This window comes from Gobius niger (assembly GCF_951799975.1).
Source record: "Gobius niger genome assembly, chromosome: 14".
Classification (NCBI taxonomy): domain Eukaryota; kingdom Metazoa; phylum Chordata; class Actinopteri; order Gobiiformes; family Gobiidae; genus Gobius; species Gobius niger.
The window spans coordinates 1,972,440-1,994,947 of record NC_136865.1 but is presented as its reverse complement, the minus strand read 5'-3'; the positions used below and the strand labels follow the sequence as shown (position 1 = coordinate 1,994,947).

General features: G+C 41.6%; 1 protein-coding gene across 1 annotated transcript in view; it reads right to left on the bottom strand.

The window, feature by feature from the left end:
• vps50 (VPS50 subunit of EARP/GARPII complex) overlaps nt 1-22,508 on the bottom strand; it is a 105,852-nt gene that overhangs the window by 64,662 nt on the left and 18,682 nt on the right. Inside the window, exons 10-17 of the mRNA XM_079570538.1 lie at nt 18,779-18,821; nt 17,599-17,697; nt 12,506-12,646; nt 4,974-5,100; nt 3,568-3,653; nt 3,392-3,486; nt 2,747-2,845; nt 1,115-1,205 (exon numbers count right to left, since the gene is read on the bottom strand). Of these exons, the coding sequence (XP_079426664.1) occupies nt 1,115-1,205; nt 2,747-2,845; nt 3,392-3,486; nt 3,568-3,653; nt 4,974-5,100; nt 12,506-12,646; nt 17,599-17,697; nt 18,779-18,821 (781 nt within the window). The remainder of the gene's footprint in view (nt 1-1,114; nt 1,206-2,746; nt 2,846-3,391; nt 3,487-3,567; nt 3,654-4,973; nt 5,101-12,505; nt 12,647-17,598; nt 17,698-18,778; nt 18,822-22,508) is intronic.

Here is a 22,508-nt window from a genome sequence, read left to right as displayed (position 1 = left end):
TATGAAAAAATGCCGCAATACTGTGTGGAGGAAAAAAAATGTATGTTTGCAAAATAAAAAATGTTTTTTCAGCCACAAATTCAACAAATGGATTAAATAGATGTTTTGCCCAGCCCTACACATAAATGAATACAGCCCTGGTGCACAGCGGCTCAGAGCGGGTTCAGACATGGTTTGTGGCCTTTAAAAAAGGGGAAGGTGCTTCTTATTACACAACACAATCCAGGAATTACAAATTGGAGCCCTTCAGCAGAAGAAGAAATGCTCTGCAAACACTGTGCAAAAGTTCAGTTTGTTTGTTTAAATGGGGGCCATGTACAAAACACATCCATCTTACAAAAGGAAATACACTTTGGAGATGATGAGATTTCCTCCACATTTCTCATTACAGTTGACAGCTGCATAAACAAAAGCATGACGAGTCTCCAAATTGTGTTGAGACAAAGGTCTTCAAATTGAAAATTTAGAGAGAGATTAATATCAATAACAGCGGCCAATCGGAAATGAGTGAATTCCACAAATGGACACGTCGTGTTTCTTGACTCTCGGGTCAAACGCTCGTGTAATAAGAGCCGTCTGTGCAGGATGGTTGATTATGGCCATAATTATTATTGACAACTTTTTATTACTAATATTTTCTTTATTTTCTCCCCATTTCCCCTAATTACATGTTTTGCTACAATTTCTCCCAATTTCCCCCAACTTTTTATACATTTCTTGACATTGGAGATGAGCCCCATATTGTACATTTACAGATCTCCCACACATTTTCTGGTTCTAGATGACAAATTAGTAGAGGTATCAAAAAACAAGTATTGGTAAAGTAAAATACCCAGCCCTAGCCTTAACACCTAGCATTTAGATTTATTCTGTGTTTGGTGTATTATTTATTGCTACTCCAGTATGTATTTTGAACTTGCTCACTCTGCCATTACTTACTACAGACCGCTGCTCAATTTCCTTCAGAATCAATGAAGTATCTGTCTAACCAATCAATCTTTCTCTGCATGACGTGTAGCAAATTGACATTAGTCTGTAAAAAATGAGTTTGAAACCCCGGATAGGAAACGATTTCACCGCGCGATAAGCCCGAGTGCTGTTGGCAAAGACTCACATGCAGCTGGGAGATGTTGAAGTTCGATTTGACCGGACACAATTCCCACGTCTCATTTTCCAGGAACATCCGCAGCTCCTCCAGACGGGCCCTGGGGTCAAACAACAATCACAGTGAGCCGCGCTGTCCCGGGGGAAGAGCGTACGCCAGGTGAAGTCACAACGACACGCGGGAGACACAACAAACACGGCTGTAAAGGCCAACAGAACACAGGGACGTACCAGAGCCAGGTCGCTTTCAACCCGGGGAGACAAGATAGACTGTTCCACTGGGGACCCACGTGACAACATCGCTTCACTTTTACAATCTGGCACAGCTGGCATTTACAATCCAGCTAAACCATGGGAACCTCTGGACAAGAACCAATCCGGTTCTTTATCAATTCCAAATAACTAAAAATAGGCTAAATATTAAGTGTCTGCTTCTTGTACTTTTATATTTCAAGATAATTATTCGCAACTTTCTATCTAACTTTCTAATACAAAGCATTTTGAAAAGCTATCGTAGAAATGGTTATTAACTGGATTTAAAGCTGAAATGTTTATTTCAGAGTTGGCAGGAAACACGGTAGCGCAGCGGTTAACTGTGTGGCATGTTCTCCCCGTGTCTGCGTAGGTTTCCTCCGGGTACTCCCCCGGTTTCCCCTACCGCTAAAAACATGTGCAATAGGTGAATCCTCCAGCCAGGTGATTCTGACCACCAGCCTGGCTCCACATCATGAAGATGGGTCCCCTGCTGTCGCCCACTGCTCCTTGCGGGTCGCCCCAGTGGCATTGAAGGATGGGTTAAATGCAGGAGGACAAATTTCCCTGCAGGAACAATAAAGTATACAAACAAATACATACAAACAAACGTGTTTCTCATTTGACTAATTCAACTTGCAACAGTCAGTGTTAATGACATGCAGAGGAGGAGCAAAATCCAACACATAAACTGGGCATTTCTATCATCTCCTGCTGAGAATCAGTATCGGCACGGTGGCGCCGCGGTTAGCACTTGTGCTTCACAGCAAGAAGGTTCTGGGGATTGATTCCCATCATGTTCTCCCCGTGTCTGAATGGTTTTCCCCTACCATAAAAACATGTACAATAGGTTCCCCTCAGGGGAATAAATGTCAAATAAAAATAAAAACAGGTTGTTAGTGATTGTGTTTCCTATCTCTCTCCCTTCCTCTGTTTTTATGAACGGGGGTTGATAGTCTCTGAATGAAGCACATGCTCATTGTTTTGGTTCTTCTGAGCAGAGCAGCTGCACGTTTAGAAGCTTGAAGAGAGGACTTTGGTTTGTGACATGATTAAAGTGGTGTGTGGATCTGCAGCACCTCCAGCCTGCAGGTTTATAATATAAAGAGGCTCACTGACAGACTGTTCCGATGGATTGCTCAAGTAGAACCAGTTTGACTTCCCATGCCCAATTTTTAAATGCACCAAAAAAGAAAGGTAGAAGAATACACTATATATTTTCTTTTTGCACTATGGGGTTTGTCAATTGCTGAGGGGGCGTAAAGGATTGGAGGCGGTCGCAGAAACCGTTGGCAGAGATTAGCAGCCATATATCTGCCCCAGAGGTTTCCGAAATAGTTTCCCCTCACCGAGTGTGGACAGTGAATGGATGACAGACTGAGGCGTTTACCTGTGGTAGTGCTTGAAGTAGTTGACGCTCTGCCGTTTGATGGACTCCTGTAGGACCTCAGACTTACTGTCACAGAACTCCTCCCCCACTTGCATCAGCCTGAGCAAAGAAAAGACACATGTCAGATACCGGACATGTATTCCATTGCTTTTTAATATCTATGTACATATTCTGGGTGTTTCAATTGGAAAATCCACGTTCATTGGCATGTGTTTTCTTCTTACACACAGACTTTAACTGAGGCTCCTTCTACTGGTAGCTATAGGAATCACTCTTCTAAAAACTTCCCGTTTGGATTCAAGGCATGGTTAGCAGGTTCAGCACAGCCTGGGGAAACACACTTTGAGCAGAACAGCTCAGAATCGATATAATGATGCAGTTGTATCCAGGAAGTACAGAAGGAATAGGTGACACCGTAGAAGAAGAAGAAACAGCTAAATTATAGGGGATCACCTTTGGACTACTGCGTGACTATAGTGAAATACTACTCCAGCTCTGTCTTTAACAAGGGAACAATATTATAACATGATATAAAGGTGTGTTGTATTCATATATAAGTGAATATCAGTGGGTATCTGAATGTGTGTTTGATATCGTGCCCTTCTGTAAGCTGTTTTGGTGCCGAGTGTGAAACAGCCTGGGCACCTGCTGATGACGTCCAGCACCACAATAAAGTCGTCGTATTTGAAGCTGGACATGTCTGTGCCCAGGATGAAGGGCTTGACCTTTAGCTGCACGTCCTGAGGAGACGAGAGAGGATTAGCACACATCTGAAAAACAACTCAAGAGAAACTGATGAGCAACAGCTGAACAGACACAACCTGCCAGATCCTCGTCAGGCCGTGCTCCAGCTTCTTCTTCACGTACGATCGGTCCACGCTCTCGTCCGACTCCTCTGTGGCGCCACCTGCAGGAGAGACATCCGTCATCGTATGGAAGTCGTCATGCTTTAGTCCCTTTTCTTCATTTAGATGACAAAAATATCTGGACATTTTAGCCATAGTTTGACTCCCATTAAATACTTTTCATTTAGTTTCGCTCTATTTTTAGGCAGCAAAAATAATACTTTGACTAAAATTATGACGAAATATTGTTGTCAATGAAGTGAACCCGACCCCGGGAACTGCCACCTTAAAGGAATAGGCCACCGTTTTTACATACTAAAATATGTTCTTACCTCACTTTAGTCGAGTTAATATATCCCCGTCTGGTCTTTGTCCGTGCGCTCTGTCACGCAAACGGAGCACATACGCAGCCTCTCCCACATGTCACATAGCTCCAAAAAAGCTCACGATAGAAGCTACCAAGCTCTTCCACGTGTTCCCTATTTAAATAAAGTTACGTGAAGTGTTTTCATGCGAAGTATATTTACACAGAAATGTAACATGTCGATTTTATAAGCAAATAAAGAGGGGGACTATATTGTGAGGCGTAATGATACGAGGAGCAAAACGTCCGCGCAGTAACTCCTAAAGGTTATTGACGGAAGTGAGCGGGGGAAGTCTTTAGGAGTTACTGCGCGGACGCTGTGCTCCTCGTATCATTACGCCTCACAATATAGTCCCCCTTTTTATTTGCTTATAAAATCGACATGTTACATTTCTGTGTAAATATCCTTCGCATGAAAACACTTCACCTAACTTTATTTAAATAGGGAACACGTGGAAGAGCTTGGTAGCTTCTATCGTGAGCTTTTTCGGAGCTATGTGACATGTGGGAGAGGCTGCGTATGTGCTCCGTTTGCCTGGCAGAGCGCACGGACAAAGACCAGACAGGGATATATTAACACGTCTAAAGTGAGGTAAGAACATATTTTAGTATGTAAAAACGGTGGCCTATTCCTTTAACGTGTTGGGGTTGGCATCGATTCTCATCATCTGACACTGAACCAATACCTTTTATGTTTCTCTCCGTTTTAAAAATGCATGCATCTCTAAACATGGACAGCTGTACCTCGACTGAAGGATCTTCCTGTAGAATTCAGATGCCATATTTATTCTACATAGTTTTACACACCACAAACACGCTTTTGATCCAAGCCCAACGCTCTTTAAACCACGGACCCTCTCCCTGCCCCTCTCTTTCTGTTCCCCATCACAGCCGTCTGGACCAACGACAGTGCTGCCCGTTCTCCAGCTGGCCGCGCTCCTCGTGTTCCCTGCTCGTGGTGCCCCGTGTGGCAGCGGCTCGTCACTGCACTGCACTCCTGCCTGTTCCAGTCCAGTACCTGGAGGTGTCTCCTGCTTGTCGTGCTCCTCATGCCATTGCATCGTACAGTGGTAGCTGAGCATCACTTCCCATAGTGCCTTGCAGAGGTCAGTCAGACATGGAATGTAGCTGTCCAGAGTGATGTGCTGTCGAAAGAAACCAAAGCGGCCAGCGTTATTCATAAAGGTCACATACGGCGCTTTGATCTGGCTTCTTATTATATTTGGATTGGATTTTTCACAAGTTAAAGGTAGGCTATATCGCAGGGGTGTCGAAAATGTCGAAATTCAGCTCACCTGGCGGGTCACAGGCCACATATGACGTAAACAGGGAAATACTATTGAGAAACAATAAATTGATAATAATAATGAGCTGTGATTTTAGATAAGAAATATTTAGAATATAAGGCTCATGGTGCACTGGTGGGATCTGGTAAACCAAAAATGTGGAACTTTCTGATTGGACGATCGACTTGACCACGAACAAACTTTTCCATCATGTGAAATGTTTTATGTAAACGTGACTAAATCGACATTACACTGTTAATATAATCAGCATTTTACTGCATATCTGGGAACACAGATCAAATATTTAAAAAATAAAAATAAAAGAGTCGTTAATACCTACAGTGGGGAAAAAAAGTCAGTTTCCCATAGACTTTCTATTGGATTTTGACCAAATACTTTTTTTCCCCACTGTATCTATCTGTGCTGTAGCTGCAAAGAAAATGGAATTAACTTATGTTCCCAACAGAGGAAGTGAGCCTATGTTGGAGAAATGAATAATGAAATGATCTTATTTTAGCAGCAATGCTTTGTAATGAAGGCCTCGTATGCACGGACATGACCGGAACAAGCCTGAAATGTACAGGATGACCTCATGGGCTTCATAAATGACACTTTGTGTTTAGAAGATGACCCGTCTTTGTTTTAAAGGCACTTTCCGGGACCAGTGAATAAGCAACAAACTGTATTTTCATCAATTTATCGATTGAGATTTTATTTATTCATCATAAAGTGGGAGGCCCGGCAACAGACAAGTGGAAGAAGAGGGACGGATCAACATATTTTGTAGAAAAACCTGAGACATTCACAACAGCGTGGAATAAGTAAGTGAACCCCTGTATTAAATATCAGCTGATCCTTCTTTTGCATCAATAACTGCTTTTCTGTAGTTGCAGATTAGACGCTCACAACGATCAGGGTGAATCTTGGATCAATCCTCTTGCTGCTGCAGTTCAGTGAGATTCAGGGGTGTACTTACTTTCTTCCACGCTCTCCTGTGAATGTTCACATGTTTTGGCCAATACAAATATGATCAAATGTAAATGTTTGGGTGGCATTAGTTCAAGCAGACACTGTTTATAAAGTTAATAAAGATTTATTGACAAATTTAGGCAGAAATGTAAGAAATTCCATCCATCCATCTTCTTCCACTTTTCCGTTTCCGGGTCGTGGGGGCCGCTGTTGGAGCTGCCCAAATCACATTGCACCAGCCCTTATGGCTCCTCTTGCAGGTGGTGGGTCCACAGAAGGACGGCCCCCGGATTAACCGGGCCTGTTGGTCTCTCATAAGGGGCTTCTGAACCGCTCTTTGTCTGACCCGTCACCTAGGACCTGTTTGCCATGGGAGACCCTACCAGGTAGTCTCGCCAACCAGACTCCGCTTCTCTACAGAAGAGGGTCTGGCAACACTCCACTGCGCGCTTTCAAAGGAAGTGACGCAGTGATATGGAGCCTACCGACCAATCAGAGCAGCTCCCTGAACGGGCGTCACGTTGTTGCGCCTTTGTTTTGTAGTTTTTCAACACAAGCAACCACTTCACGTAATGCTCCGTATGCTTGTATTCTTCAGTTTTTCTGACATAAATGACAGAAGTCATTTACTGAACTCCGTGTGGCAGGAGCGCCATTGTTAATGTCCGAATGATACAACTTTCTTGTCGCTGTTTCTGTCGTCACATCTGCTATGTTCTCATTGGCTGCTATGTTCTCATTGGCTGCTTCGGTTGTCCCACATTAGTTCCGCTTCAAGCAGTAGCTTTTCTACGACAGGGTCGCCAGACTAGTCTCCTGTTTATTAATTAACAAACATCGGAGATTAGTCTGGATGGCAGGCTACCTACCAGGGGCACGAAGCCCCCGACAACAGAGCTCCTAGGATCATTCTGGTGCTCAAACCCCTCCACCACGTTAAGGTGGCGGTTCCAGGAGGGGATAAGAAATTCCAATTCCACAAATACTCTTTATCAACTCAGTAATTGAGTAATTATTTGGATTATTTCATCAGTAAAGTTCCTCTAACTGAACTAATTTTGTTTAAAAGCTGATCATAGCAGTTCAGCACGTCTCCTTTAAGTCAGAGTTTTTGAGTGGAAGAACGCTCCAGTTCCCTGTCCCCAGTCGCTTATCTCTGAATGGTGACGTTCTGTAAAAGTAATTACAGAACATTCATTAGTATGCATGGATGCTGGATGGGTCACAGCACGCGCAGAGGCAGCACAGCGGGGGCCTATACCGCGCGGCGCCTAAACAACTCTTCTTTAAACAAGCTGAAAGCATCTTCTGATTACACCAGGGTAAGGGATGATAAAGGCTAATGAAAAACTTAATAGGAGCTCGATTCTGAATGTGTAGAGTTGGTCGCAGCAAATTAAAGAAAGAGATTTGCAATGAAGTAGAAACCATATGCGTTTGTCAAACTGGTGGCATAGTCTGGAGGCGCCTTTTCTTCAAATGTGCACCTCATTACAGTATTAAGGCCAGCTCTGGGCACAGGTGAACCTGGCTATGGCCCAGTGGTGCATTCCATTTTCAACCCTCCGAGGTCCATGCCCTTGCCATCTACAACATCACCAAGTTTGGCAGGTCATTTTGGAGAGGAAAGTGATAGAGACGTACGTTTTTTTGTGTTGGAAATGTCAAGCTTTGAAATGAGCCCTCTTCCTTTTACACCTCTGAGGGGCTGAGTAAGGAAGAAGAAACGCTAACAATAGTCAAAAAACTCACTTGTGTAATAATTGTGCACTCAGTGTGTGTCCAAATGGTGGAATAGAGAATGGTAGCCAGACAAAACATGGAATGCCAAAGGGCCAAAATGGAGCAAATATATGGCCAATGGGTCGAACATGTACAGAAAAGGCTTTGTCATAAAAAGGCATGTTTGCATATCACCATTATTATTTTTTATTGTAATTGAGCAGCCCAGCGTGACATCAACAGAGTTCTTCTTTGACAGCATTCCGTGACTCATTTTTGGTGCAGTACCATTTGTATGGCGTTTATGTGAGTGGCTGTAATAGTAAAGTGACAGCAGAGTTGTGCGGAGTTGTTAGCAGGACGTCCATGCTGCTTTAAGGCTCTGAACACACAGCAGGACCCAGGACTAACAGCAGTCCCTGAGAGCAGCCGATGCAGGGCGACAGGTAACCTTTAACTCTGACCAACAGGTCAGGCTGCAGACTCAACCACGTGCACCACCAACACACTAGTGTACTGGCACGCCCAATGTATACTGCAACAGGAATGAAACAGATCTGAGTGTTACAATATAAATACAAGAACACATGTTTGGCTATGAGAACGCCAACTATGACACTTCGCACTCGTCACAATTCAAATGTTTCAGTCTCATCATTGTGAGGAAACATCTTGCGATTTCATGAAAGAACTGAGGATTTCGCAAATCCTTTACAGTACTGTTTAAAGGTTCACAAAATACTTTATATGTAGATTTTGTGTGTTTAAGGGTTGTTTAATACCTATTGAACTTTCAGTCTGTGTCTTTATGCTTTTACCCTCATGTACAAAATAATAATAGGCCTAACAAAATAATGATTTTAAAATTATAATAAAAAGGCAATAGATTATTATTAGCAATACTTAAAGAGGGGGTATTATGCTTTTTTCAGCCACATAACACCAGTCTATAGCACACTACAATGATGACGAAACCTTCTGTTGGTCTGTCAATGCAGTAAATTAGAATAACTGCCTTGTATAAAATTGCTCTTTCAAAATGGCGGTAGCAAATGACTTGAAATAGGCCTCTGTCTCTTTAAGAACCTCTGACCCTTTCCGACACGCCCCCTCCACACGCTGTCTGTGGCATCACAACACTTTCTCAACAGTATTGAAACTACGATTGGTGCATTTTAATTTTTATTGTTGGAAAGGAGCTACTGTTTATCACTTTATGAACAATGGCCACACAGGATATTATTTGGAGAAGAACCTTCCACACCGGACGCTTGGAAGGGGCTCTTGCCTGAAAAATAACTGCTGTTTGGAGGCTATCTCTTTGCATCTGCCATGCCCTATGGATCTCTAACTATACCCCATGGACTACACCAGGATCTGCAGGAGCCCATACGGAATTCAAAAGACGGACATTATCTGTGCAGGTGGACAATGGTTTTTCGAGGTTACCCGTTAGCTTGTTATAATCGACTACAGCTCATTGTTGATGAAAAGTCTGCAATAAACCACAAATGTGTAAAGCCAGGCTCATTGTGTGATCATCGTAAAGGCTGCTTCGAGTAGTTGCTGCTTTATTGACGTTATTTGTGCATAATATGCTGCCTGTTTTCAATGAATGTTGTGAAGGTGAAGGTTGTTAGCTTGTCGCGGCTAATAGTGCCTTAACTCCGGGAGAAAACCACTCGGCTACGACTCACTGTAGATGAAATGTGAGCAATAAACTACGAAATCAACAAGCCCGGCTCAGTGTGTGATCATCATAAAGGCTGCTTCAAGCAGTTGCCTGTTTTAGTGACGTTTTCAATGCATAATATGCTGCTTGTATTCGGTGAATTTTCCCGTTAGCTTGTCGCGGCTAGCTTGTTAGCTCCGGGAGAAAACCACTCGGCTATGACCCATTGTAGATGAAATGTGAGCAATAAACTTCCAAATCAACAAGCCAGGCTCCGTGTGTGATCATTGTTAAACGGTTCTTTATGTGTGTGGTGGTTTTATTGACTTTATGTGTGCATATTTCTCGTTTTCACATGATGACTCGAGGTTTAGCTTAGCATTAGCTTTCTCCGGAGGCTCTGTGCATCATCAAGGCCCAGCGCAGAACCAGACACTGAAATAAGTGTTCTTGTCACCGATTTTAATCCTGGGTGTTTCGGTAACAGAAACACTGATGTGTGTCTTTGTAAAAGTCTGCTGTGGCTCCGGTTCACAACACATGAAGCTAATCCTCCATGATGACTCTGTTTACATCTTAGGGCTAGACACTGCGGGGAGGGGGTTCTGCTGAGGAGCAGTGGTTGGTTACTCGGCTGGTGACGAAAGGTCGGAGGCGTATCCTGGAGGTCGAGGGCGTTTCCTGAAGGAATCAGGCGTTTTATCCCTAAAATGGCTGCCATAAGAGTTTCTACAGATTACTCGAAAATACGTGAATGTGCTAAGGCAACACTTCAGGCATGGTTTTAATGAGGGAATGACTTAATAACATGATGTAAAGCTTGAAAAAGTCGATTTTGCATAATACCCCCCCTTTAAAGGAAGCAAAATGATGTGAATGGTTTCAAAAGACCTAAACAAATGAACCTATTGGTTTTATTTTTACCGTGACATTACAAACTCGGCTGCACACGGTTCTTTTGGGACTCTTCCTTTGGCAACATTACGCATTTAGCATGCAAAAATTGATACAAATTTGCTCTCTGCACATAATATTATTATTTTGGGCTGGATTTCACTTTTGTTTTTCAGTCTCAGATGAGCGTGCACCATTTGGCATAAATACTCTGTGACTCATGAGACGAGGTGGCAGTTTACCGTGGATCCTACAATTCTTACGATTAAACAACTATGAGCCTTTATAACCACGATAATAGTAAAATCAGTTAATCTTAACATCCCTACTTTGCACCATTTCACATGCTTTTATTTTTATATGCTAAAATAAATGCTATAAATTATTACATTAATTGCTCCGATTTGTTTATTTTTTGGTGGGAAAAACTTTAGCATTCCAGCTAGTGCCATGGCAGAGAGTAGTGGCGATTGCAGGCAAAAATATTAATATACAATCTTTGGATGCGGAGTCATTACTCAGCACCCCCTAAAAAGATTTTCTCACGGCTAAGGTCAGGGCTGCAAGTAGAGATTATTTATCAAAATGGTTAATATAACAATGACTTTTTACAACAACAACAATCTCGCTTTCCTGTGCCATTCAGTCTTTCTCTTATCTCTCCCTTCCTTGTTTGTTACAAACCGTGCAGAGGTCTTTGTACTGCGTCATCTCTCTCTCTTACTCCTTCGTCTGTATACTTGTTTGTTACAAACTGTGCAGAGGTCTTAGTACTGCGTCATCTCTCTCTCTCTTACTCCTCGTCTGTATACTTGTTTGTTACAAACTGTGCAGAGGTCTTTGTACTGCGTCATCTCTCTCTTTCTTACTCGTCTGTATACTTGTTTGTTACAAACTGTGCAGAGGTCTTTGTACTGCGTCATCTCTCTCTCTTACTCCTCGTCTGTATACTTGTTTGTTACAAACTGTGCAGAGGTCTTTGTACTGCGTCATCTCTCTCTCTTACTCCTCGTCTGTATACTTGTTTGTTACAAACCGTGCAGAGGCCTTTGTACTGCGTCATCTCTCTCTCTTACTCCTCGTCTGTATACTTGTTTGTTACAAACCGTGCAGAGGTCTTAGTACTGCGTCATCTCTCTCTCTTACTCCTTTGTCTGTATACTTGTTTGTTACAAACCGTGCAGAGGCCTTTGTACTGCGTCATCTCTCTCTCTTACTCCTCGTCTGTATACTTGTTTGTTACAAACTGTGCAGAGGCCTTTGTACTGCGTCATCTCTCTCTCTTACTCCTCATCTGTATACTTGTTTGTTACAAACCGTGCAGAGGCCTTTGTACTGCGTCATCTCTCTCTCTTACTCCTCGTCTGTATACTTGTTTGTTACAAACTGTGCAGAGGTCTTTGTACTGCGTCATCTCTCTCTCTTACTCCTCATCTGTATACTTGTTTGTTACAAACTGTGCAGAGGCCTTTGTACTGCGTCATCTCTCTCTCTTACTCCTCATCTGTATACTGTGCAGTGGCCTTTGTACTGCGTCATCTCTCTCTCTTACTCCTTTGTCTGTATACTTGTTTGTTACAAACTGTGCAGAGGTCTTTGTACTGCGTCATCTCTCTCTCTTACTCCTCATCTGTATACTTGTTTGTTACAAACTGTGCAGAGGTCTTTGTACTGCGTCATCTCTCTCTCTCTTACTCCTCATCTGTATACTTGTTTGTTACAAACTGTGCAGAGGTCTTTGTACTGCGTCATCTCTCTCTCTTACTCCTCATCTGTATACTTGTTTGTTACAAACCGTGCAGAGGTCTTAGTACTGCGTCATCTCTCTCTCTTACTCCTTCGTCTGTATACTTGTTTGTTACAAACCGTGCAGTGGCCTTTGTACTGCGTCATCTCTCTCTCTTACTCCTTTGTCTGTATACTTGTTTGTTACAAACTGTGCAGAGGTCTTTGTACTGCGTCATCTCTCTCTCTTACTCCTCGTCTGTATACTTGTTTGTTACAAACCGTGCAGAGGTCTTTGTACTGCATCTTCTGGAACTTGGTGTCTGCGTTGCCGGCGCACAGCTCCACGTAGCCCAGCACCACCTGGAACACGGTGTTGTGGATGGCCTGGGTGAAGTGCATGTGCAGCTGGTCCATGGCCATCTACAACAGAGGAGCAAAACCAGTGTCAGTAGAGGCACATCTGCACCGGCCTTCAGGCTTCTTCGAAATAACTGGCTCAAACACACTGCCTGGCCCACATGAAGAGGAACCTGCTAAAGAAGAAACTGAAGAAGAACCTGCTAAAGGAGAAACTGAAGAAGAACCTGCTAAAGGAGAAACTGAAGAAGAACCTGCTAAAGAATAAAACTGAAGAAGAACCTGCTAAAGAAGAAACTGAAGAAGAACCTGCTAAAGAAGAAACTGAAGAAGAACCTGCTAAAGAAGAAACTGAAGAAGAACCTGCTAAAGAACAAAACTGAAGAAGAACCCGCTAAAGAATAAAACTGAAGAAGAACCTGCTAAAGAACAAAACTGAAGAAGAAGCTGCTAAAGAAGAAACTGAAGAAGAACCTGCTAAAGAATAAAACTGAAGAAGAACCCGCTAAAGGAGAAACTGAAGAACCTGCTAAAGGAGAAACTGAAGAACCTGCTAAAGAAGAAACTGAAGAACCTGCTAAAGAAGAAACTGAAGAACCCGCTAAAGAACAAAACTGAAGAACCTGCTAAAGGAGAAACTGAAGAACCTGCTAAAGGAGAAACTGAAGAACCTGCTAAAGAAGAAACTGAAGAACCCGCTAAAAAACAAAACTGAAGAACCTGCTAAAGAAGAAACTGAACAAGAACCTGCTTAAGAAGAAACTGAAGAAGAACCTGCTAAAGAAGAAACTGAACAAGAACCTGCTTAAGAAGAAACTGAAGAAGAACCTGCTAAAGAACAAAACTGAAGAAGAACCTGCTAAAGAAGAAACTGAAGAAGAACCCGCTAAAGAACAAAACTGAAGAAGAACCTGCTAAAGAAGAAACTGAAGAAGAACCTGCTAAAGAAGAAACTGAAGAACCCGCTAAAGAACAAAACTGAAGAAGAACCCGCTGAAGAATAAAACTGAAGAAGAACCTGCTAAAGAACAAAACTGAAGAAGAACCCGCTGAAGAATAAAACTGAAGAAGAACCTGCTAAAGAAGAAACTGAAGAAGAACCTGCTAAAGAATAAAACTGAAGAAGAACCTGCTAAAGAAGAAACTGAAGAAGAACCTGCTAAAGAACAAAACTGAAGAAGAACCTGCTAAAGAATAAAACTGAAGAAGAACCTGCTAAAGAAGAAACTGAAGAAGAACCTGCTAAAGAAGAAACTGAAGAAGAACCTGCTAAAGAACAAAACTGAAGAAGAACCTGCTAAAGAAGAAACTGAAGAAGAACCTGCTAAAGAATAAAACTGAAGAAGAACCTGCTAAAGAAGAAACTGAAGAAGAACCTGCTAAAGAACAAAACTGAAGAAGAAGCTGCTAAAGAAGAAACTGAAGAAGAACCTGCTAAAGAATAAAACTGAAGAAGAACCTGCTAAAGAAGAAACTGAAGAAGAACCCGCTAAAGGAGAAACTGAAGAACCTGCTAAAGGAGAAACTGAAGAACCTGCTAAAGAAGAAACTGAAGAACCCGCTAAAGGAGAAACTGAAGAAGAAACTGCTTAAGAAGAAACTGAAGAAGAACCTGCTAAAGGAGAAACTGAAGAAGAACCTGCTAAAGGAGAAACTGAAGAAGAACCTGCTAAAGAAGAAACTGAAGAAGAACCTGCTAAAGGAGAAACTGAAGAAGAACCTGCTAAAGAACAAAACTGAAGAAGAACCTGCTAAAGAAGAAACTGAAGAAGAACCTGCTAAAGGAGAAACTGAAGAAGAACCTGCTAAAGAAGAAACTGAAGAAGAACCTGCTAAAGAAGAAACTGAAGAAGAACCTGCTAAAGAAGAAACTGAAGAACCTGCTAAAGAAGAAACTGAAGAAGAACCTGCTAAAGAAGAAACTGAAGAAGAACCTGCTAAAGAAGAAACTGAAGAACCTGCTAAAGAAGAAACTGAAGAAGAACCTGCTAAAGAAGAAACTGAAGAACCTGCTAAAGAAGAAACTGAAGAAGAACCTGCTAACGAAGAAACTGAAGAAGAACCTGCTAAAGAAGAAACTGAAGAAGAACCTGCTAAAGAATAAAACTGAAGAAGAACCTGCTAAAGAAGAAACTGAAGAAGAACCTGCTAAAGAAGAAACTGAAGAAGAACCTGCTAAAGAATAAAACTGAAGAAGAACCTACTAAAGAACAAAACTGAAGAAGAACCTGCTAAAGGAGAAACTGAAGAAGAACCTGCTAAAGAAGAAACTGAAGAAGAACCTGCTAACGAAGAAACTGAAGAAGAACCTGCTAAAGGAGAAACTGAAGAAGAACCTGCTAAAGAATAAAACTGAAGAAGAACCTGCTAAAGAAGAAACTGAAGAACCTGCTAAAGGAGAAACTGAAGAAGAACCTGCTAAAGAACAAAACTGAAGAAGAACCTGCTAAAGAAGAAACTAAAGAAGAACCTGCTAAAGAACAAAACTGAAGAAGAACCTGCTAAAGGAGAAACTGAAGAAGAACCTGCTAAAGAATAAAACTGAAGAAGAACCTGCTAAAGAAGAAACTAAAGAAGAACCTGCTAAAGAACAAAACTGAAGAAGAACCTGCTAAAGGAGAAACTGAAAAAGAACCTGCTAAAGAAGAAACTGAAGAAGAACCTGCTAAAGAAGAAACTGAAGAACCTGCTAAAGAAGAAACTGAAGAAGAACCTGCTAAAGAAGAAACTGAAGAAGAACCTGCTAAAGGAGAAACTGAAGAACCTGCTAAAGAAGAAACTGAAGAAGAACCTGCTAAAGAAGAAACTGAAGAACCTGCTAAAGAAGAAACTGAAGAAGAACCTGCTAAAGAAGAAACTGAAGAAGAACCTGCTAAAGGAGAAACTGAAGAACCTGCTAACGAAGAAACTGAAGAAGAACCTGCTAAAGGAGAAACTGAAGAAGAACCTGCTAAAGAAGAAACTGAAGAAGATCCTGCTAAAGAACAAAACTGAAGAAGAACCTGCTAAAGGAGAAACTGAAGAAGATCCTGCTAAAGAACAAAACTGAAGAAGAACCTGCTAAAGGAGAAACTGAAGAAGAACCTGCTAAAGAAGAAACTGAAGAAGAACCCGCTAAAGAAGAAACTGAAGAAGAACCTGCTAACGAAGAAACTGAAGAAGAACCTGCTAAAGAAGAAACTGAAGAAGAACCTGCTAAAGAATAAAACTGAAGAAGAACCTGCTAAAGAAGAAACTGAAGAAGAACCTGCTAAAGAAGAAACTGAAGAAGAACCTGCTAAAGAATAAAACTGAAGAAGAACCTGCTAAAGAAGAAACTGAAGAAGAACCTGCTAAAGAATAAAACTGAAGAAGAACCTGCTAAAGAAGAAACTGAAGAAGAACCTGCTAAAGAAGAAACTGAAGAAGAACCTGCTAAAGAATAAAACTGAAGAAGAACCTGCTAAAGGAGAAACTGAAGAAGAACCTGCTAAAGAATAAAACTGAAGAAGAACCTGCTAAAGAAGAAACTGAAGAACCTGCTAAAGGAGAAACTGAAGAAGAACCTGCTAAAGAACAAAACTGAAGAAGAACCTGCTAAAGAAGAAACTGAAGAAAAACCTGCTAAAGAAGAAACTGAAGAAGAACCTGCTAAAGAAGAAACTGAAGAACCTGCTAAAGAAGAAACTGAAGAAGAACCTGCTAAAGAAGAAACTAAAGAAGAACCTGCTAAAGAACAAAACTGAAGAAGAACCTGCTAAAGGAGAAACTGAAGAAGAACCTGCTAAAGAATAAAACTGAAGAAGAACCTGCTAAAGAAGAAACTAAAGAAGAACCTGCTAAAGAACAAAACTGAAGAAGAACCTGCTAAAGGAGAAACTGAAAAAGAACCTGCTAAAGAAGAAACTGAAGAAGAACCTGCTAAAGAAGAAACTGAAGAACCTGCTAAAGAAGAAACTGAAGAAGAACCTGCTAAAGAAGAAACTGAAGAAGAACCTGCTAAAGGAGAAACTGAAGAACCTGCTAAAGAAGAAACTGAAGAAGAACCTGCTAAAGAAGAAACTGAAGAACCTGCTAAAGAAGAAACTGAAGAAGAACCTGCTAAAGAAGAAACTGAAGAAGAACCTGCTAAAGGAGAAACTGAAGAACCTGCTAACGAAGAAACTGAAGAAGAACCTGCTAAAGGAGAAACTGAAGAAGAACCTGCTAAAGAAGAAACTGAAGAAGATCCTGCTAAAGAACAAAACTGAAGAAGAACCTGCTAAAGGAGAAACTGAAGAAGATCCTGCTAAAGAACAAAACTGAAGAAGAACCTGCTAAAGGAGAAACTGAAGAAGAACCTGCTAAAGAAGAAACTGAAGAAGAACCTGCAAAGAACAAAACTGAAGAAGAACCTGCTAAAGAAGAAACTGAAGAAGAAGCACAGTGACTTCAGACCCAAATTAACACTTTTTTGAGTGACAGTGCAGGATTTTAGAGGCAGTTGTGGTGAACAGGTCTGAGCTCATTCTACACATTAGGACATGGCTGGAACATGTAGGGGGAAAATACATAGTTTTAACATTTTTAACTCCATATAGTACATTTAACTTCAGATGTATCACAAATCTGGGCTTAAAGCAAAGACTCAAAATTCCAAAATTGGAGGAGGTTTTAAAAGGCCTACAGCTGCTGTAAGACATCTTATTTACAGGAGGTCAAAAATCACCACACATAAGTAAAGCCAGTGCTTGGTGATGTTAATTGGCTCTAGCGAGGACAGAAATATCCAATGATCAATAGTTATTTTCGCTCCTATTGAACTAGCCGTTCAAACAGACTCCGTGACTCCCAGCCCCTAGTCAGTCATGAGGAGCCCCCGTCCCCTCTGCTCACTGTCACAACAGGATCAATTACTTGAGCGCGTGCATGTATGTGTGCGATGTCGGCATGTTAGCATGGCACAAAGGCAGCCATGACACTCTTGGCACTCTCCTGTCTGAAAACAAGTTCAATGAAGCTGCCAAAAGCGTGGCGGTTTCCTGGGCCGCACTGACCTGAGTCTTCCCCAGCAGACTGTAGGCTCGCTGCACCTTGGTGTAGTGCACCACGTCAAAGTGCTTACACGTCTTCGACAGAGCCACATCCAACTGCTCCTGTAGAGGGACACACAGGGGAAAGGAGTTAGTGAGGGGGGGCAGAGGAGGCAGAGAGCAGGGGAGAGGAGGAAGTGAGAAAGAGGAGGCAGTGTGGGGGCAGAGAAGGGAGAAACATGAGAGAGAAGGAGAGAGGAGCAAGTGTGGGGGAAGGAGGAGAGAGAAGGAAGACCATGGGCAGAGCAGGGAGGAGAGAAAGGAGAGGATGAAGTGTGAGAGAAGAGGAGAGAGGAAAGAAGAAAGAAAAGAGATAGAGAGAAGTGAAGAGGCAAAGAAGGGAGTTCAGAGGGAAAAAGTGGAGACAGAAGACAAAGGAAAGAGAGAGAGATGGGGAAGAAGTGTGTAGATAACAAAGGAGAGAGAAAAGAAAGAGGGGGGAAAGAAGAGGAACAGAAGAAAAGAGGAGAGGGATCAGTGCTGGAAACCTGGCCTCACATTTCCATTCACACAGGGTTAGGTGTGGAATACATATGCTGGACCTGTACGCTCGCACTGCAGACGGAGTGGGGGGTGTAGACTTGGGGAAAAAAGGATGGCATTTAAAGTATAACTACAAAGATATAGATATAGATATATATAGCTGTACTGGATTGGATTTCAAAGCAAACCATGTGACCAAGGATGAGTTAATCTCTGGCTGCTGTATGACTGATAAAGTATTTACTATAGGATCAAGCTAAATCATAAATGGCTATGTTTTGTGTATGTGTGCATATTGTGTTCCTATGTTCCTTGTACTTTGTAATATGTAACTTTGTACTATTGGGATATGAACATTTTTATTGCAATGATTTTCGGGGTGGGTGCTCAAAAGCTTTTGCTTCATCCACTCCTTTTGAGCTGAATGTTAACTGCTCAAATAAACAAAAACTAAACTGTACTGATCAGTTTTATTTGTAAAATGTTGACATTTACAGTGAATATCCAGAGCCTCCAGGGTTGTTCCTCCTTTTTTTTCTTTCAAATATTGCAACTAGATTTACAAATTATCCAAATTCTATTCCCGTTGCACCATGTCCACCGTGACTTTAACATAGCGAGTTACTGAGTGCTGATGACTCGAGTAACACCATGTCCTCACCTCAATCTGCTCCAGCGTGTCCTGCAGTTTGGAGTTCAGTTCACTGCAAAGACAAAATAGGACTTTAACATCTCCATTCATTCAGCATTTCCTAGAACTGTGAAAAAGACAGAGAGGACATGATTCAAAGAAAGACTGCCATATTTTCTGCTGCAGGCGCTACACTCTACAACACAGTGAGGGCTGCTAATATATACATGACATGAGTGACATTTGGGAAGAATGTCATTTTATATGTCAAATCAAAGCCCACACTGAGCTCATCAGAATATTAAAATCCAATACATGCTGCAAGTAGAGGTCGACGTAAATATCCTGCCATTTCTGCACACAAAAATTATAGTATTTTATTTGCTTCTTTTCAGGCAAGCTAGACTCCACAAATTAGTTTATGATGTATTTTACATCACTAATGAATATAGAAAAAATACATGTGCTAGTCGACTCAACATTGACCAAGAATTCAAGGTCATTATTACAAATAGTGATTTCCCTCAGTTATTCTCTCAGAATTGTTTTTTGCCAGTAGGTGTTGGTAGTGAACATCTCACCCCCATCTCACCTGGCTGCATTCTATTTATTCCTTTACTCGGTGTTATTATGTTTGTGTCTGGAGCCCCGCCCACTGACACGTGACTCTAGGCTTTAATCAGAAGCCTCAAGAGGACGTCTGAGCTCTAGTTTTGTGTTGTATCTAAAACAATTACAAAAAGTGTTCCCAGTGCCATGATCTCCCTGTGACAGTTGTTTAACCTGCATCTGGCCTTGTCTGACCCTGCACTGTGCAAGCAGCTCTCAAACACGCTGTGAGAGGAGAGGAGTAGATAACTCCCACTAAAGTGTTTTAGATCGACAGAGTCTGCAGGGCTACCATCGGAGTTTGAGAGAGATTTACTACATTTCTTATCTATACATCGATGCAAAGAGCCACACTATCAAATGTACAAGTCCCAGCTCTTGGAAAATATAAGCTTTCATTTTTTAATTTTTAATGATAACAGGTTAACAAATCAAAGTGACTCTCATTCATACACCAATGGACACAGACATGGAGGTAAGGTGGGTGAAGTGTCTTGATCATGAGACGACCCGCTCTCCCATGTACCACTGTCGCCCACTATCAATCTGCAGTGAATCCTGAATGTTGTTGATGAAGGAAGATTATAAAATGGTTACTTTAAAAGATATGGATGTTATGATAATCAAGGATATCCTGCATAATCATGGCTGCCGGGATGCTCTCTCATCGAATGTAATTTCTCCATCTGTGAGATCAATAAAGTATTATCTTATCTTATCTCTTAGAAATCCACAGCTGTGAGAACTGATGTTTTTCATTTCTGTGTATGGAAGGGAAAATTGCCACGGACAGTGAGAACGGCCTTAAACAGGGAAAAACAGGCCACAATCTTTAAAGGGCGACATGCTGATGTAGACCATCAGCATCAGAGGGCTGTATATGTACTCCAATATTCTTGAGACACAGATCGGAGTGCTTCAGCAGTAATAAAATCTATTTAAAGCCAAACTGTGAAGCATTTCACAAATAGAGAAAAGTAGTAAAACACTACCATCATGGAGTTATCATTGATGGAAAACGCCTGGAACACGTCTTTAAAGTGAGCGACTCGCCTCGACTTAAGCCAAAGGCACACCAGAACACACTGGCCCACAGCACGTCGTCTGAGGCGCACACTGACACCAATACTGGGGGTTTGAATATCTGCCGATATCAGAAACTAACCGACACCAAGAGAATTTCATAAAAGTGGCTGCTGTGAGTGAAAAAAGTGAATGTTCTTCTTTTCTCCAGTGTGAGATCAATAAAGTCTTATCTTTTCTTGCTAATGACACGTTACAGATCAATAATTGATTATCTCTCTTATGTAACAAACTAATGTAAAATCATGAAACACTGGACTTTTCTCCACTAAATTCCCTTTGGTTATATGACGGGCTATTTGGTTTACATGAACATAAACAACTCACAAAACATGATCTGAACCTTACACTTGTGCATATGTTATATTAGCTACACTTTAGCAGCATTTCAAAACTACCTCAGCGATTGAAATAAATGAGCTCCAGGGCATCCACATTGACTGAGATTTAGTCGTGTTTTTAAAACAGTGAGAACTGGTATCGGTTCAGTCGGATTCAATAACTGATCGTATTTTTTCCAGAATCTCCTGCAGGACTTGCCTGGCCGGCCAAACTACATGCTTTTACATAGATATTTCAAAGACATATAGTCTGGGAGCAGCATGATCTCAACGATTTCCCGGTGGGCATGATTGACAGACGACATCAACCAATCAGAGCAACGTTAGATACGTCGCAGCAACAAGAGGCAGGAAGCCTTTCCAAAAACGTCCTTATTAACGAGGAACGCTTTGAACACTGTTTCTTGCTCCGGTTTTAGGGATTAACATTTTTTTGCATATGATTTAAAACATACGAAAGAGCAGAAGAAAACATCGTATCACTCGCCGTGCACGCCTTCTCTATTGTTTTGTTAAGAGTGTGGTGACGGCTTCCGCCTCTTAGGGGAATGAAGTCCCGCCTCTCGGTGCGTGATTGGACCGATGTGGGTAAAATCGTGAAATGATAGGTTGCGAGGAGCTGTCCAGATGGTTCTTCTTTTGAACAGAAAGGGGGAGTGTCTGGCAGGCCAGGCAACTGCAGGACAAACTAAAACAAGGGTCTTTAAAGGTGCATTATAGGACTTTTCTTAATGCGAAAAAACAAACTTGATATTTGTTTGTAATTGACCTTTTAGTGACACAGCAGCTATATGGGCGTTTAGCATGGCACCTTTACTTTCCTTTACGGCGGCCTCTACAACACTCCTGGATCAATTGTTATGTAGGTTTTCTGGTGAGATGGTCCGTCAGCAGTGAAAACCAACCAGAAACTCATAGAGGCCATAGAAAGGTCAAACACTCATTAGTAAAAGGTTGTTGTTTTTTTCCACATAAAAAGTTTCATAATGCATCGTTAATTTTTGTATTAATTTCTGTCAAAAACAGAATGGTTAGCTGAAGATTAGGAGCATATTTGATGTATTGCTGCTTGGAGTGTAAGGGCACAAATAAAGTATTGAACCATCTGGGTTCAGCACTTTCGGTTCTGTCACTTGTGGACCGTTTCTGTACAGTTTTGTTCCATTCCTTCAGCAGGACAAGCCGCCATTACCTCGAAAAGCTGTGAAAAAGCCGTCGTCTGTTTCCAGATAAACTTAAGCTGCGTCTGATACATGCGCTGGTGTTATTGTGCGCTGTCATCGCTCTAATGATCCAGTTTGTTCGGTTGTGTGAATCTCTGCGCAAAAGCCTGGTTTTATACTTATTAATAAACTATGAAGGATAAAGAAGATGATTGAAGAAATAATTTAATGTTGAGGATATATCTCCAGAAATGTTTTAAATAGACATAAATGGGTCTCAATAAATCATTCTCAATACTCAATTGTACTGCCCCCTTGTGGGAACTGTTATATGTGTTTTGAGTTTTGTATATTTTGTCCTCTTTTTGCATCCGTAGTTCAGCAATGTTCCAAGCATTGAAAGCAGTCTCTCTAAAACTCTGCAGTGTTCCAGCCTGTACCATTTAATTTGGCTCTACAAAAATATCTGTCTGTAAGTATTGAGATTATATTGATGTTAGCTTCCGTTAGATACCGAATGTAGTAATTTTAGTAAGCTTCCAATTCGTGATTTCTACGAATATA